General features: G+C 36.9%; 2 protein-coding genes and 1 pseudogene across 3 annotated transcripts; all 3 read left to right on the top strand.

Annotated features, from left to right (window-relative positions):
- The first annotated feature begins 288 nt into the window (after positions 1–288).
- On the top strand, positions 289–1,571 carry LOC103337203 (kunitz trypsin inhibitor 5 pseudogene; annotated as a pseudogene).
- Positions 1,572–4,041: 2,470 nt separating this feature from the next.
- LOC103337201 (uncharacterized) lies at positions 4,042–8,726 on the top strand. Its single transcript, XM_008240361.3, is given in 7 exon segments — positions 4,042–4,577; positions 5,557–5,677; positions 6,009–6,155; positions 6,537–6,581; positions 6,583–6,631; positions 6,722–7,057; positions 7,166–8,726. Coding segments are annotated over 6 exon segments (2,031 nt in total). The 5' UTR covers positions 4,042–4,577; positions 5,557–5,566; the 3' UTR covers positions 8,509–8,726.
- A 2,226-nt stretch (positions 8,727–10,952) lies between these two features.
- LOC103337200 (putative WRKY transcription factor 15) lies at positions 10,953–13,504 on the top strand. Of its 2 annotated transcripts, XR_514487.2 has the most exons (4): positions 10,953–11,906; positions 12,053–12,178; positions 12,599–12,811; positions 13,048–13,504. XR_514487.2 is itself a non-coding variant. In XM_008240359.2 (3 exons), the coding sequence occupies exons 1-3, from the start codon at positions 11,191–11,193 to the stop codon at positions 12,747–12,749; spliced, it is 993 nt and encodes a 330-aa protein (XP_008238581.1). In that variant the 5' UTR covers positions 10,954–11,190; the 3' UTR covers positions 12,750–13,038. The 2 variants fall into 2 exon arrangements, 1 of the variants encoding a protein (XP_008238581.1); XM_008240359.2 differs by lacking the exon at positions 13,048–13,504 and having other exon boundaries at positions 10,954–11,906; positions 12,599–13,038.
- Positions 13,505–16,521: the final 3,017 nt, after the last annotated feature.

Raw genomic sequence — 16,521 nt, 5'->3', positions numbered from 1 at the left:
GGTTTGATTTCAGCGAGCTGATTTTTGCGTTGAATGGAGACTTATTGAAAACTAAAAAAGTTTGTATATCCTAATTTCAGAATGCAGAGTTTGGTTCTATTGTTTTTTTTTCCTTTTCATGGGCTAATAATTTGGCCATGCTTCTACTCTTTGCAGTTGCTAGGGACTGGAATGGATACGCATGATACATCTCTTTTAGTGTTGCTATTCTTTGACAAGCAAAGATTTATATTTAATGTTGGAGAGGTAAGGAACTCAATTACATACATTTTCCCTGTGGTTTCTTTCCGTACAGATTTTGCTCAAGCTAATTTTTTGGTTTAATGAAAAGATTGTGCATGCATGAAATACTCAAGCTAATTTCTTCTCCGATTTTTCTGTTTTTTCTTCCTTTTTCTTCTTTTTTTTTAAACCATGTTTTCTTTTGATATTTTGCAAGTGGTCTTTCGTTGCTTTGGATAGAGCGGTTTGGTTGGTGTTTTCAGTTCTATTAAGTAAGGGGTGAGTTTCTAGGCTGAAATTTCAATTAATTATTTTAAGTTTTGTGAATAGAGCATAGGAATTAGCTAATGGCATCAATTGACAATTGGTTGGTGTTAATTTGTTGTTGTAATGATAGGTTTAGATTATTACAATATTTGAACATGTTGGTAAACCCTTTTGAGTGTTTTGGCAATTGGGTAGTTGAGATGTTCCCTGCCTATTTTCATCGCTTTATACACATTTCACGCAATTTTAAAACCTGCAGCATCGCGCGGGCACCTTTTGCTAGTGTAATCTAAATCTGTAGTTTCTATTATAAATAGAACCCCCTCTTTCATTTATACACAAAATAACAAAGAAAGTACTAATAACAATGTCATTGAGGCTAGCACTCTGCTTCCTTCTCCTTGCCTTCTCTGCCAAGCTATGGTCGGTTGCAGCCAATGCTGCTCCGTCCCCAGTGCTTGACATCACCGGCAAGAAGCTCCAAACAGGCACCAATTATTACATGATTACATCTTACCAGTCATGCGTGGAAGGGGTGGGGGGCCAGCGGGGGGCTCACTCTGGCCCGCGCTAGCAAGACAACCAGCTGCCCACTTGATGTGTTGTTCAAGAGCAGCATGAGGTGTCGAATGGTCTCCCGCTGACATTTTCGCCGGTGAACCTGAAGAAAGGCGTGGTTCGGGTCTCAACCGATCATAACATCAAGTTCTCTGCTGCCACAATCTGCGTTCAATCCACGACGTGGAAATTGGACAAGTTTGATAAGCAAACAGGACAGTGGTTTGTGACGAGTGGTGGGGTTGATGGCAATCCGGGTCGTCAGACCACAAGCAATTGGTTTAAGATTGAGAAATATGATGAAGACTACAAGCTCGTTTTCTGCCCAACAGTTTGCAATTTCTGCAAAGTGATATGCAGAGATGTTGGGATTTTTATTCAAGATGGGAAAAGGCGCCTGGCTCTCACTGATGTGTCATTCAAGGTCATGTTCAAGAAAGCTTGAACTTAAAAATGTACTAATTATACACTTTTGAAATAAATGCATGATTATGCCTTACTCAATAAAGTTTCCCTTTCATTTTCATGTGCGAATCTGGTTAATATACAGATTTGCAGATTTCTGTCATATGGAAAGGGAAGTAATATGTTCTTCTCATCCCACCATATAAAATTAAGCTCATCCAGCATTTTTATAAGAATCAAAGAGCGAATAGGGTCCCAATAACCAGCAAAAAGTTATGTCATCCATGACAGAAATATCTCCAGCTATGCATTTGTTAAAAATAAAATAATAATAAAAAGCATATCTTCAAGGGACACAGGAACACGATAGTTGTGTGGCTATGCATTTGCTTCCTGGCCAAGCATCGATCCCTGAAGCAATAATCTACTCTAAGTTAATCTAACCTACCGGGAGAGTAATTTAAATTTGGGTGCAAGGGAGTGCGGGCATTGTCTGTACTCATTTAACCCACATATGCGTCTTTCAGTTGTGTTTAGATTGAGCAGTTTGGTCTTCTTAGGTCAAGGGCCGGTTGTATAAGCCCATTGGGCTAAGAAACTGTTTCCTTTGTACCTAAAAGAAAGGGCCAAACTATACGAAGCTGAAGCTCGGTGAGGATGGGGCCAGAGGCCAAGAAGAGAGAAGAAAACTGAACCCGTGGCTCGAAGCACACAAAGTACAAACCCCATCAAATCCTTCTCTAGGCACTCGTGATAAATGTTGGGTCAAAACATGGACAATGAGCGCAAATAGATGGTGGTAGTGCATATTTTTCAACTATGAGGAGAGAACTTCCATTCTCACAAATACCACTTATTGCTTTTCAACAAAATGGCTTAGAAAGGGCGGCCAAAGGTGGCCAGTGAGTGGCGGCGGTGCCCGGTGACAGAGTTGGCCGGCCTGAGGGTCCAGGACCAATAAAGATCATGTAGCTAATTATCCAACATTTTGTACCATGCTCCTTGGGGAACCTCCATGGTTTAATTTCTTATATTATTAGACAGCATCCTCACGAAACCAACAAGCGTCCAAATCGTCCTCGAATGAGGAAAACTTGGACCGCTCACTACTTACAAGGCAGCATCGTATGAAACAAGCCACTTCTGGATCTCCATGGTTTTGGAATTATTTGGCTATTTTAGCCGGAGGGAGGATGGACTTTGCACTTGAAATCATGCCAGAAAAGGATACATAAATTGTGGCCAAGAATCTCTCAGAGTTATAAAAATAAAATAAAAACCAGTGAGATATTAGTGGTCGGTCCAGCTTTAGAAGAACCCAATATATATTATCTATCTATCCGTAATTCTTGAACCCAATGGATGTGAAAGATGAACTGCAATAGGTCATGTTGGACAAGTGAGGTCTAGAAAGCTTCTCACAGGCTAACAACAACTTAGAGTTTGACAACCTGTTCATCTAAAGAAAGTTTTGGGGCATGTGGTCCTACCGCCCCTACCTACATAAATTGGAGGGCTCATGCGTTTATGCTTGGTCAGTTCCTGACCACACCAAAACCAATTCATCATGTAAGGCTTGTTATTCTGAAAAGAGTGGCCTTTTCTTCTACATTTTCGATCGATATGTCAAATTGCTATATGAATATGATATAGTAAGAATTGAAGAGAAAATTACTCCCCAAGAATAGTTAAATCCTATATAAATTTGAAAGCAACAAGCTTGATGTGAAAACTGATGATATCCCATTGAGTTTACAACCGCTGAACCCAAGATGTATCATTCACCCATCCTCCCTCACGTCACTTAAGCAAGGGCCTTGGGTGGTTGCAATGTCATCTTTCTAGTGCATATTTGACGTTATGTGGTCCAAAACTACAAAATAAAGACGTCATGATAAGGCCAATGCTATGTTTATTCTTTTCTTCTTTTTTTTTCCTAAAGTCAAGAAGGGGGAGGGAAATATTATCATATATATACTATCAAGATACCATTAGGGTTCAAACTTTAGATCATTGACTTTTCCACAACTAGACCCATTGTCAATGCAATGTGTGTTCTATTGTGAGGAAAAAGTATCACTCGTTTTTTCCCCTCTCATTTCATCACGAGCAGAAAATTAATAAAATACTCATTTTTTTCTTCCTATTAACATAATATTTATTTGAAGCACAAGACAGCTTTGTATTAAAAAAGAAAAAGCAAATCAGTGGTCTCATATTCAAATCTCATGACACTTTAATTGGGTTTAATGTGTGTGAGAAATCTTCATCCCTTGATAATTTAGACTATCTCTTATATTCAAAAATAATAATTTAAATTTATTAAAAGGTATCTCAAATTCGATTCTACGTTTCCAACAATTAAAAAATACTAATTTGCAAGTAGTAGTACCCTAACCCCTGACCCTACCAAAAATATCTTAAGTATCTGCTCTTAAAAAGAAAAAGTGAACAAATCTAAAATATCAAAGTCTGATTACGAGGATAAAAATGTAATTTGTGAGATGATTAAGAGGGATAAGAAGGTAAAACAAACAAGTAATGGGGAAGACGCATATATTAATAACTTTTGTAGTTGAAACTGTCCCAGCAGAAGCACGTCTGACAGGTGACAGCTCCTCCCTCCTTAAACCAGAAATCTAAGTGCAGAGAGAGAGAGAGAGAAAAAAACAGAGAGAAAATATAAAGAAGAGAGAGAAAAGAAAGGAATCCCAACGACCCAGAGAGAAGCTAGAAAAAGACATAAAAAAATCGCCAGACAGGAGAAAGAAAGGGCTATGATTTGGGTTGCGGGAAGAACTGGGTTGTGATCCCCCACGCGCATTCGTTGCGCTTGTTACTTGTTACTCTCTCCCCCTCTCTCTCTGCACATAATTATCTTTTTCTTTCTCTTGTGATGACCCCAGTGTGATCCGATTCTCTCTCTCTCTCTCTCTCTCTCTCGCTTCACCCTTACAAAAGCTACAAAGTTGAATCATTGGCTGCATTTATCTTGGATCATAGTCTCTCTGCTATGTTGCGGAAAATGAGAATTTAGTGGAGCAACAAGAAGGGGAAGAAGAAGAAGAAGCTGCTGCAGATATTGGGATGTCAAAAAGCTCTGCTTTTCGGTCGTTTACATCTTGGTACTCTCTCTCTCCTTCTCTCTGCATTTCCAAATTTTACAGATATATGCGTATGTTCGTACGTGTGATATGAGTGCATAAACGCATATACTGTTGGATTTGAAGTGTTTTTGGAATTTGGGTTATCGTCTACTTGAATTTTGTCGTATGGGATTTCTGTTTATTGGCATGTTACATTGAAATAATTGGGTGTTGAAGCTTGAATGTGTTGTGTAGTTGTTGATAACCAGGTTCTTTTGTTCTCTGTGTTGTCTGCTTGAATTTTCTTTTCTGTTTTTTCAAATAGTTTGATGCATTAATAGTTCAGTGCCTTTACTTGGAAGTACTTTGTCAACAAAACCATTTCCATGGGCCATGTTAGAACTTATCCACCACAAAACCTTTTTCCCCAAATAGCAGAAATGAAGAATTTAATCCAACTTGTCTCACAACCAGGATATCATCTTATCAAGAGTCATCATTTCTTCCTCATTGTGTTGCAACTAGGATATAGAGGTCTCATTAATTAGCCATTAATTCTGATTAGGGCAATCATGAAGTGCATTTCCGTTTATTACGTTGTTTTAATTTTAATTTCAATATTTTAGTTGTTAGTCAAACTACTGAGGAGAGGGAGGGGGATAGGCTGTACAAGATAGATAGTCACAAACAAAAGTCAGATGGTGGATAAATAGTGAGAGAACATAACAAGTTATGGGAAAACTTTTCCTTCAAATGGTAAAGATCAAAGATTTGGTTTGCCGGTTTCAATGCCTATGTAACAATTGCCGTAAAGTATTTCTTTACAAACCACTTCGCAGTTTTCAGAGAAAAAGCAATCCTTTTCATAAATTGGTGGTCTTAAATTTAATTAGTACTGAATTACTACGTGAAATTCTTAGACAGAGCTTTGAAGTACTAGGTATGAAGTACATTGTGGAAATCCTTTATAAACTTTTTCGTGCTTAAATATGTAAAATCTGATTTGATGTAATTTCAGAAAAATAAATATGTTGATGCGAGGAGATCTTGATCCGAAGTCAATGCAAGCATACACTGGTTCTCTGAACGATGTTTTGAGGACAACTATGCTCAACCAGGAGGTTATGTTTAAAAAGCAGGTATTACGATATTATAAATCACACGATAAAGTTGAGTCATGTACGGGCATAATTTGATTGGTTTTTTTTTTTTTTTTCAACTGCAAATGATTGGTTAGTTAACATATAAAAGAACTTTGTATTGGGCAAACCTTGACATTGATTGTTGGTATGTAAGGTTTGAAAAACAGAATATGTATCAATTACACATGTAATCCTTATGCTGCTTAATTTTGGCAGATTAGAAACTTTGGCTTTTACTCTAAAGCAGGCTCCAATGTACAATGAGGAGAAAAAGTGCCCAAAATAGGCTCCACTCTACTTAACTTTCTTGCTACTGATTTCCCTCCAGGTTCATGAACTCCATCATCTATATGGGATACAGAAGACACTGATGCAGAACGTTGGCAGGATGGAGTTTGGTAGATACAATTTCAGGAAGGCTAGTGCTGAGTCAACTCTGTTACCTTGCAGAAATTCTACACGAGATGAACCTATGGTAAGTGATCTTTGACTTCCTAAGCCTTAGGATGAATGGTTCTATGATAAAGAAGAATGGGAGGTAGCCAGCTCCCCTTTTACTTTTTTGTACTAATGTATTTGGTGGTCTTTTGGAACTGATAGACGCACGTCTAATAAATAATATTTGGACCAAAATATGGTTTTTTCATTGTTACATGCTCACCAACTAATTTACTCTTAAGATCTATCTGCATTTGGTGTAGCCTGTGGCAGAGATAAAAGAAATATCTAGCCTCTATGAATGAGTCGATGAGCGACCTGGTTTCATTTCAGATTATTTGTAATTTGATAGTGTTAATGTGATGAGCTTGTGCTTGTGGTTGTCTTTCAAGTTGTATTAACACAATCTATATTTCAGGACTTCTTAGAAGGGTACAAAGGTGTATATGATAAGATTCAGCCGAAGGACTCCTGATCTTAAACTTCCCTCAGATCAATGCGTAAGCTATATTGGTAAGAATCTCCTGAAGAATAATAATACAAGAGACCACTTGAAAGTAACTCTGGGACTTAGGAGTTCTCTTTGTTGTGATAATTTCACAGATCCAGCAGAGTTGACGCTTTCCCTGAGCATTCAAGAAGACAGTAGGAGAGAGGGAGGTACTAAGGGAACTTGGTTTGATGTAGAAACTCATTCCTGCTCACACCAAGTGATTGATTTAGAAGAATCAATTGAGAGGACATCAATCGAGGGTTTGGAACACTCACCCTCTTTCAGCAGTGCTACTCCAATAAAAAACTTCGAGACCAAGCACGATTCTGAAGTTTCTGTCCTTTTTGATCCTATCATCTCAATTTGTGGGAAGGAAAATCTATTGTTTCATGCTGCAGACAGTAACCCCCTTTCAGATTTCAGTGAGAGGAATCCTTTCAATCAAGGTATGGCTCATTTATCTGTGTAGAGCTATGTTTCATAGTCTGCATGAAGTTGAATTTCAGAACTTATAGTCTTGTGCATTTTGGACTTTGTGTTTGTCTCTTTTTCAGGACTTAAAAAGCATTCTGGTGGTATCCCAATTAACAATTTGTCCACCACGAGGCAACATTTCAGTTCATGTGAAGCAGGGCTTCTGGACCTCAACAAAATTCACCATGATGATTCATCTTGTGTGTCAAATGATCCTACAGTAGCCCATCCTTCAACAGCAAGCTCATCACATGCTTTTCATGGATTAGTTGGCAAGGTAGAGGAAGGCACTCCTTGTTTCGGAACTGGGAAAAAGAAAAATGGTAATGACTCAAATATAGCTTCTGAAACGTTTCAAAAAGAAGATTCTGGAGATTTTGCTTCCACAAACTCCAAAAGAAAAAATGAGAGAACAGATTATTGGGGTGGGAATTCCAAAGGTGATGTCTTGAGAATAAGTGAAATGGGCCTTGCAAGTTTGGAGGCTGCGTCTAGACCCAAGATAGACCTCTGTGAAGCAGTTTGTTGTCACAGTAATGACCCTGGTAATGGACATGACGGGTTCATCATGGGACTCCTAGACAATCAAACTCGTTCATGTAAAGCTGCTACACAAGGAAACCATGAGAACAACAAAGCAGAAGACCCTATATTTTCACATTCTGATCTTAGTCAAAAAAGAGATCAAGATGGACATGGAAATATATCTTCTGCTTCATGTAAGCCGGGCTGCATTGGTGATAATGATTCCAGCAGCATAAAGACTATGCAATCTGAGGTTGAGGACAGAAACTCAAATCCCTTTTGTGTTGATCAATTTTCAGAAACACATGTAGGGTATCAAGTTTCAGAAACCTTAATGGTTGAACAGGACCAAAGATCTTCCAACAACAGTCAATTAACACACAAATGCCTCAACAAGGAAGGAGAATTAGCTGAACTGGATGTTTTGATCAAAGAGGCAGCCGAAGCACTTGTTGGAATCTCATTGGAGAACTCATCTGGTTATTGTCCTTACAAAGTAGGGGTATCAAATAAGATGGAAATGAAGGAGAGTGAGCAACCACAGTATTCTTCTGATTCTTTCGAGTTAATCACACTAAAGCTAACAGAAAGCAGCGTGGATGAATATTGTGTGTCATCAAAGCCTTCTGAAGTAGATTACACGGATAGAAAGGATTTTGGTGTTAAGTTGAGAAGGGGAAGAAGATTGAAAGATTTTCAGAGGGACATACTTCCTGGTCTGGCATCTCTTTCCCGGCAAGAAATTCGTGAAGATATAAACATTATGGAGGCAGTTTTAAGATCAAGAGAGTACAAAAAATTAAGAGCCAAGGCGGCTGATGGTCAAAGCTGGTGTGCTCCTGTCAAAAACAAACGTTCACGACTAAACCATGTTCCACGGAGGAAAAAAACTTTATGAGAAGTTTTAAGTTGGGAATGACATAGATCTGAGCAAGTATTTGTTTGTAACCATTGGCTGCATATAACCTTAAGCTTATGTTCTGACTTTAGAATCATTTAGCTACTTTCTGATTCATGTACTGATCTTAATACTAGTATTGGTAACTGGATAAATGTTAACCCTAATCCCGCAGAGATACAAAATTAATGATTGTGAAGGTGAGTTTGCCAGTGTCATTTGAGTTTTCCATAACAATTGTTTTCTTTATTTTATTTTTCTTCTATTTTTTAGGTGCTTCACGAGAACTGTATAATTCGTTCTGTTAGATTGCTGCAATCTGGAAGGGAAAGAAAAGGATTGTGTGCCTGATGAGTTCACCATAGCCTTAACAGGATAAATTGTGATGAAGCTTTTATTTTACAAGAGCCAAAGTTGGTTTTTAATTCGTATGGTTTCCCAAATGAAATGGGAATTCCATGATATGGATAAACAAAATTGTACTGATTGATCAAGAGCATAGACCAGAAAATTGACAGCCGCTTTATACTCTGTAATGAACAGATTTTAAGTACACTTTGGTGTGTACTTAGATTGGAGTTAGATTGCAGTGGAATTGAGAAGTCAAGGGGCTTGTAGTAAGTGGTTAAGAGCATTTACTCATGTGCCCAAGGTCTACGTTTGATTTCCCCCTCCCAATATCGCTTGTAAAAAAAAAAAAAAACAATTGAGAATATATCAAGAGCATATTAGAGCATAACCAAGGGAGATGTCAAATACCAAACATCAAATTTAAATTTGATGGCTGATGTGGCAATTTGACATTTACACAGTTTTACACTCCACCCGATATGTCAAATAAATAATTATTGTGACAGTCAAATCATCTATATATATAAAGCAAAAGGCAGAGAATGGTGAAACATTCAAAATACCAAAAAATGTCATTGGTTAATGCAAACATTAAGAATTGAAATTATTAATTAAATTATGATAATATGGTAAATTCACACTTTTTCATATTTAAAAAAATAAAATTAAAGAAAATTCAGATAATATATTCTATTTTTATGGAACACAACTACCCATTATCTTTTTTAATTCTAAAATAAATTTAAAATTTTTTTTTAAAAAAGTCTCTCAGCTCGTGCAGAGAGTAATTTAAGATAAAGAAGAAAATAATAATAAATGAAATGTAATGTCTTTAAAAAATAATAAAATATTCATTTGACATCTTGCTTTTGGGATGTCAAAAGTAACTGAACCTCTAGCCTTCATTTCACATCAACTTTGATAATTCAATTGGAGTGATGTGAGATGTAATTTCTAGCCGTTAGATGTTTATGTGGCAATTTTGACATATCGATTGAAGATGCTCTTAGACTGTGAAATGTTTGATCTAGATTAGCACTATGGCAACATTGCATGTCAAGTTTTGTTTCTTGTATGCCTTTCCAACTTCAAAAGTCTCAAAGACAAATCAAATCAAGAGAGCATGAATCGTTATTTTGAAATCTTTGATTCAACTCTATAGTTAGCTATCACTATAGTGTTTGCTTACCGAACAGATAAGAAAGCAACGTATAACATACCGAACATAAAGTTTGGGACCTCTGCGCCAAAACAGTGGGCCTGGAACTTGAAACCCCAGGCCGAATTGATATTTCAAAATCTGAATCTGAAACATCGAAATCAATTACAAGATAACATCTTTTAAGAATCTGTCAAACATAGTATAATATGAAATTTATCTTATTCCATTTACCTAATCCAAATTAATTCAATTTAATTACAATCTAATCCAATCTAATTTAGAAACATCTGCTGCATCATACGATTTCTTTAGCATGAAAATCCAAGGAAACTAATAAACAATTGAATAAAGTGATGAGTGGAAGCAAAGCCACTAATTGCCACCCTTTGGGAACAAGCATGCTTCAATCATGAACACAAAAGAGAAATGCCAATAGTCCAAGCCCTGTTTGGTGATCAGTGAGAGAGACTGCTACGATGCCTCAATCATGTCAACTCTCCGAATCCTTATGCGTCTTCTTCCTTGGCTTGTACATGCCCCACACCAGCTTTATGTAATTTTGATGAGATAATGGCATTGAACTAAAAATATATTAGTATGTTAAATTCTTAATTTTTTATTTTTTTTTAATGAGATTGTGATTTTTAAATAGCTCCAGTATGACACGGGACTTATAATTGTAACTCACATAGTTAGGAGCATTTATCACGTACCGAGGTGTGTGTTGGAATTTTATTATTATTATCTCTTGTGTCAAAAAAAGCTCCAACATGCAAGTTCATTCGCCTTTGTTTTCTAGTACTTCACTCTCTCTCTCAATCAACCAATTAAGATTTTTCAGATATTGTATTGGTTAGTGCCTTAGTGGGTTGTGAAACTTAAGCCACCGTTGACTAAAAGGTAGATATAATAGTATAATACAGTTGTTTATTTCAAAATATAAGCAGCCTTCATGAAGTGGATGATGAATAATTTATCCACTAAGCCACTGAAGCAACATAGTTTTGATCCATTGGTGGTTTCTGCCACCTTGGTCTTCACGATCATGTTTAGCACTTTAGCCCTCATCACAGCCTCACCTTGTTTTGGCACAGTTGAGGTTGTAAGAAAATTAATTTGGTAGGGTTTGGGATTGGCTCTTGAAGAAGGAATCAGGCGTCTGTGTTTCAATGAACCCAGGATTGGATTTCAAAATTCATGAGGCTGCTCAAAGTAGTTTGAAACATGCCCATCACCTGTTTGGTTGTGTATCTGAGAATAAACAAAAGAGAAGTGTTCAAGAAGTAAGCTTGATTGCTCAAGATGCAGTGGAAGAATTCAGAAAACTACTTGCTCTCCTTGATGGATCATTGTTATCAAACCAGAAGAGGATCAGAAGAGGTCCTTTGCCAAAATCCCATGACATAAACCAGGTTGAACTGTTGGACTCTCCTAACCCTTCATCCCAAAATACTACACACAATTGGCCTCAGCCTCATACCCTGCCCCAGCCTCGGAATTGCTTGGTTAGACAGTTTTTTAGTGCTGTTCATCAAAGTGATCAAGCAACTGCAAATGTGATCCACAGTAATAGCTTTAGCATCGCTAGAGAGAAAAAACCAAACCCGGCATTGCAGCAAGGGCAATCTGAAGCCGGTGTGGTTCTTCCTAATAATTTTATCATGGGGTTGAACCAATTCTCACAAAAGCCTACTAGCACTTCTTTGATCAGTATGGATGGAAGTAGCCCTAACACAAGGATGATTCACTATTCGTCGTCTGAACTCTTGGGTTCTCGAGATTGTACCTCTATGTTTTCTTCCAAAAGGAAGTGTGGGGTGAAAAGTGAAGAAGCCACTCCAAGATGCCTAGTCTCTGCTGGTGGATGCCATTGCTCAAAGCGAAGGTATTGAAATCCTGATTAAAATGCAGTTTTTTATGACATTACATTTTGTTGGTTTACACAATATTTCTGATTGGATTTCTGATTTTCTATCTTCTTGTGTCCTGCTAACGGTTTTTAATTCCTTGTATTTGTTCATCTCCTAACAGGAAACTTAGAATAAAGAGAAGAATCCGAGTTCCGGCTTTAAGCAATAAGCTAGCTGATATACCTCCTGATGACTATACCTGGAGGAAGTATGGGCAGAAACCTATTAAAGGGTCTCCATATCCTAGGTATGTCTATGTTATTTTATTTTTGCCTTTCCATAATGATTTCAAATCTTAAGGTCTAGATTGTTTAATACGTATATTTTCTCTTCTGTTTCATACATTTTGGCTTATTCATCATGCACAAACAATCCATAGCTTATGGCAGAGATGAAAGTTAGTCCATAATTCCATGAAATGAATGAGTCCTTACTTGGCTGGAGAAACAGAGGAAAATGAATTAATTATTTCAACAAAATCACTTCCCTTACTTTGATATGCTTCTTATAGATTATTACTCTAACATTGTCCTTGGATATAGAATTTGCAACAATATATTAGATGATGGCCATGAGCTTTATATGTGCCCTTCTTGAATGTTATATATATGCTTAGCCATTTCCAAGCTTAGCTGATAAGTCTGTCCATGGTGCTTTGCCTTCAAAGGAGTTATTACAAGTGCAGCAGTGTGAGGGGATGCCCTGCAAGAAAGCATGTCGAACGGTGCTTGGAAGATCCTACCATGTTGGTGGTTACATATGAAGGCGACCATCAACACCCCAAGATTACATTTCAAGCACCTACAGTTGCGATTTAAGTTAACCAGTATAATAAATCCAATGGATGCCAACATTTCAGAGCTTGAACTGGTTTTGCAGTGTAAGCTTCTCTTCTGTCCTAAAAACTGTTAAAATTGTAACTTGTAAGTGTAAACTAGTCCTCTGTTCGCCCCCACCCCCCCCCCCCCTTCTCTGTTTTTTTCTCTCTTAATTTCCTAGTTTGTCCTGCTTCTGGTATGTAATTGAGTCTTCAATAATGCTTTTGTCAGATCATTGTATACATTCTCTTTAATGATATAAGCATAATAAAAGGGGTTCATATCTGAACTGTGTCAGGTCCCATTCTTGCTCGTCATTGACAACCTGCATAGGAGCCCTTATACTATCAGTCTCCACCCTACACTCAGGCGAAGTTACAATTACATGTCTTATTGTTGTGAAGAAATTATGCTATCCAACTTCATCACATCAAGTTAAATCAAAGTTGTAACACGAAAACCAAGTTTAATCCCGGAAGATGTACACAAAGAAACCAGATACTCTTACAGATTATTCGACAGATACTAGACCTTAAGAGTTTCATCGGTTAGGAAATAAGTAACAATGTATGTCATACTAACATAAATCACTTGCTTCCAGAGCTTACTGTACGTTTTCTAATACTTTTCTTTATAACCTTAACTTTGTTGATGCCAGAACTTGGCCAATGAAAATTGCCAATGTGGGAGTGCTCTGCCAGTTTGATTATGTATGTTCCTTCAAATTTTTTATACAAGCGTGTTTGGGCCTAGAATCCGTGTGCCAGCCCAGTTAGGCTGATGGGTTACTTTTTAACAAAATATTGGGCTTTGTTTACCAAAAAATGGTGAATGACGCATGCTATTCAACTATTATGAATTAATTTAAAACTAATTCACATTTTTGACAGTTGAGAAACAAAGTTACCACCAATGGTAATTCAATCCAAAAGATCAAAGCTATTTGAAATAGTTCTTTTCCAAAATTCATAGTTTCTTAGCTGTTAAGGTTTGTCAAGTTAATTTCTTCACAGTTGGTGACTAAACTCCAAGGAGAATTGATGACCTTAAAAGCTAGGAAGTAAAATTCAGACTTGCTTTAGTTGAGAATCACGGCTATTTATTACATTGATCGCCGAAATTTTTTCTATTGCTAGGGTATGTGGATATTTATGGTATCAACATTGGCAGAATCTGGGCATTATTGTTCACTTCATTTTAGTTGTTGCAAGGAACGATCATGAGACATTCAGGAACATTGATGAGCAAGGTGCCAAAAAATGACCAATGCTTTGACTGACAAAACTTTTGCCACTTGTGCATTAAATGAAGATTAGTCCAAAACAAAAAATATCCAGATTTCTTCCGCATCATTTTTATCCTATAAATACAAGAGTGTCTGGACGAGAGAAGAGACACCCAACCAACCAACTAATCAAGCAAAAACTCAACAATCAATCCAGATTGATCAAAAGAAATCAAAGATCATACAATCTTACAACTACCAAAAGTAGGCAAGCAATCTTCCTTAAGAAGCAATCCATCTCAAAAAGAAGTTCAGAAAAAGAAGAAGAAATTAAGATTTCCTTCACAATCCAGATAAGGTAAATCAGACAAAATTCAACAGAGATTAATTCCTCTTACAAATTTGGTTCAACAAATTAGATAAAACAAGAAGAAGTCAAGTATTTCATCATATGAAATCTTCAACAAGCTTTTCAAATACATCTTAATGTCTTAAAATTGTCTAGATAGCTTCTAGATTAATCAGAATCAACCAAAACAGGTACTCATCTGCAGTTCTAATCACTTTCACAGCCTCTTCAAGGCTCAACTTATTTATAGCTCTGCCAACTTCAAACTTGGTACCGATTTCCTGCTACTCTCCATTAGTTGAAGGTGTCGAAGTGCACTTCCAGTGCAGAAACATTCAGTCCAATCAACAAAAGTTCAATCTAACTTCATCATAAGCCATCATTGCGATAATGTTTTCAAATAGAAGTCAAAGTCCAACACCTATGAGAACTACATAGATTTAGATATTCATTTGGTGCCTTGTGCTTCAGGTAGTTCTGCTTGGATTAGTTGTTATATCCTCCATAAATTCGTATATTTTGCTTTGCTTACTCATTTTGTCTAGATAAATTGTGAAGTCCTCACCAGTCTGAGGGTTTAGGCATAGAAAAGAAACTCTCCTGGGAGTTTCCCCACCCCAAATCACAATTGTTTGTTTAAAGTCTATTACTTGGGGCGCAAATATATAAAGTCATTCAAATCTATTAGGGTATTATCTGCTAACAGTGGCATGCTCACATAAAATAAAGTTAATCCAAGAAACCATTAAGTGGTTAAAAGATTAATGTGGAATTTTACTTAGTCTTCAACAGATTTAAATAAAAAAAGGGTAAACAAAGCTATATTAAAGAAGAGAAGAATCAAATTTAAGACCTGATGTGTAAAGTAAATACTCTTAACTACTTAAGGTACAAGCCCTTTGCATGTTCCTTCAATTTTAAGCTCAGAAAAAAGAATACAAATTTATAAAAAAACCCAATTCTAGACATGTATTTATAAAAAAACCCAAGCACTATTTAAACATAGAAACACACAAAATTAACCCCAAAGTCAACTTTTTGGGTGTGTTTATAAATGGGTTTTGAGTGTGTATAATGATGGGTTTTGGGTGTGTTTATATGTTTAAATAGTGCTTGGGTTTTTTTATAATTTCAACCCCCATTTTGGGTGTTTTAGTGAAACTCCCAAAAAAGAATGAAGGGCAACATAATAATGCAAGATAGGCAATGGACTTTCCTCATTACAAGTCCTAGATGGCCCAAGTGGAGCTCCAATGGGCTCAAAACTCAAGGGCCAGCCAGAATGTGTGCCCGACCATGACCAACTCTACGGAGCAAGTTTGAGCCTCCACCAAGTTAATAAGATTGTTTCACTGAATTAACAAATATCCTAAGTTATATTACATAGTTATGTACCTAGCTCAAGCTTCGGCCCTCCGAATCCGATCTGGTACAACCAGATCTCCCACATATGTTTTGTAAACAATTCTAAAGACACACCAAGTTGTCTGAAGTGAAGCTTTTCTGCCTGGATTTACCTACCATTTTGCCATCATTGAAGATAAGCAAAAACTAGGAGAGACATTCCAAGATATCACAGCCTTGACACTTGAGATACGTCTGAGACGTAAGACAAACCATCATTCAAGCACACCAAACACTGTGTTTTGATTTTATCTTTTAGTTTCAATATAAGTTTCATGGATATCACTCGTATAGACTTATCTTTTAAGGGTTTTGAGTTTAGGGTTTTTCTGTGCTACAAGTGGGATTTGATTACAATTTCTAGACATTGGATGCTCTCTTTTTCCCCCTTTTTTTCTAAAAAAATTTGTTCATCATCTTTTGTAAGATATAGGATTTAAATCTTTCAATGCAATTGTGTAGATCCTTTTATCATCATATCCTACATTGAATCATTAAGGTCCTTTAAGAAACGTGATTTTTTTTCCCCCGCAAGTGTGCTCCAACGCTTATTGAATGAAGGGTGTAGAATGTAAGATTGATGCATAAGTGGGTGATGAGTACTAGCAGCAGAAGGTGTAATATAAAGTTGGGCACCATCCTATGTTATTTACTCTCAACCATTAGTGATGCTTGCTCAAGTGGTAGGCCCAAATATCAGTCCTTGATCCATAATAAGCTTAGCCGCATGAAAAACTCCAATTATGGTTCATGTAAAAAAGATATTTCAAAGTAATTTCAGAAGAAAAATATAT

The sequence above is a fragment of the Prunus mume genome, linkage group LG7 (genome assembly GCF_029339155.1).
Source record: "Prunus mume cultivar Tortuosa linkage group LG7, ASM2933915v1, whole genome shotgun sequence".
Lineage (NCBI taxonomy): Eukaryota > Viridiplantae > Streptophyta > Magnoliopsida > Rosales > Rosaceae > Prunus > Prunus mume.
The sequence above is the reverse complement of the archived record's forward strand: the minus strand, read 5'-3'. Positions and strand labels throughout refer to the sequence as shown.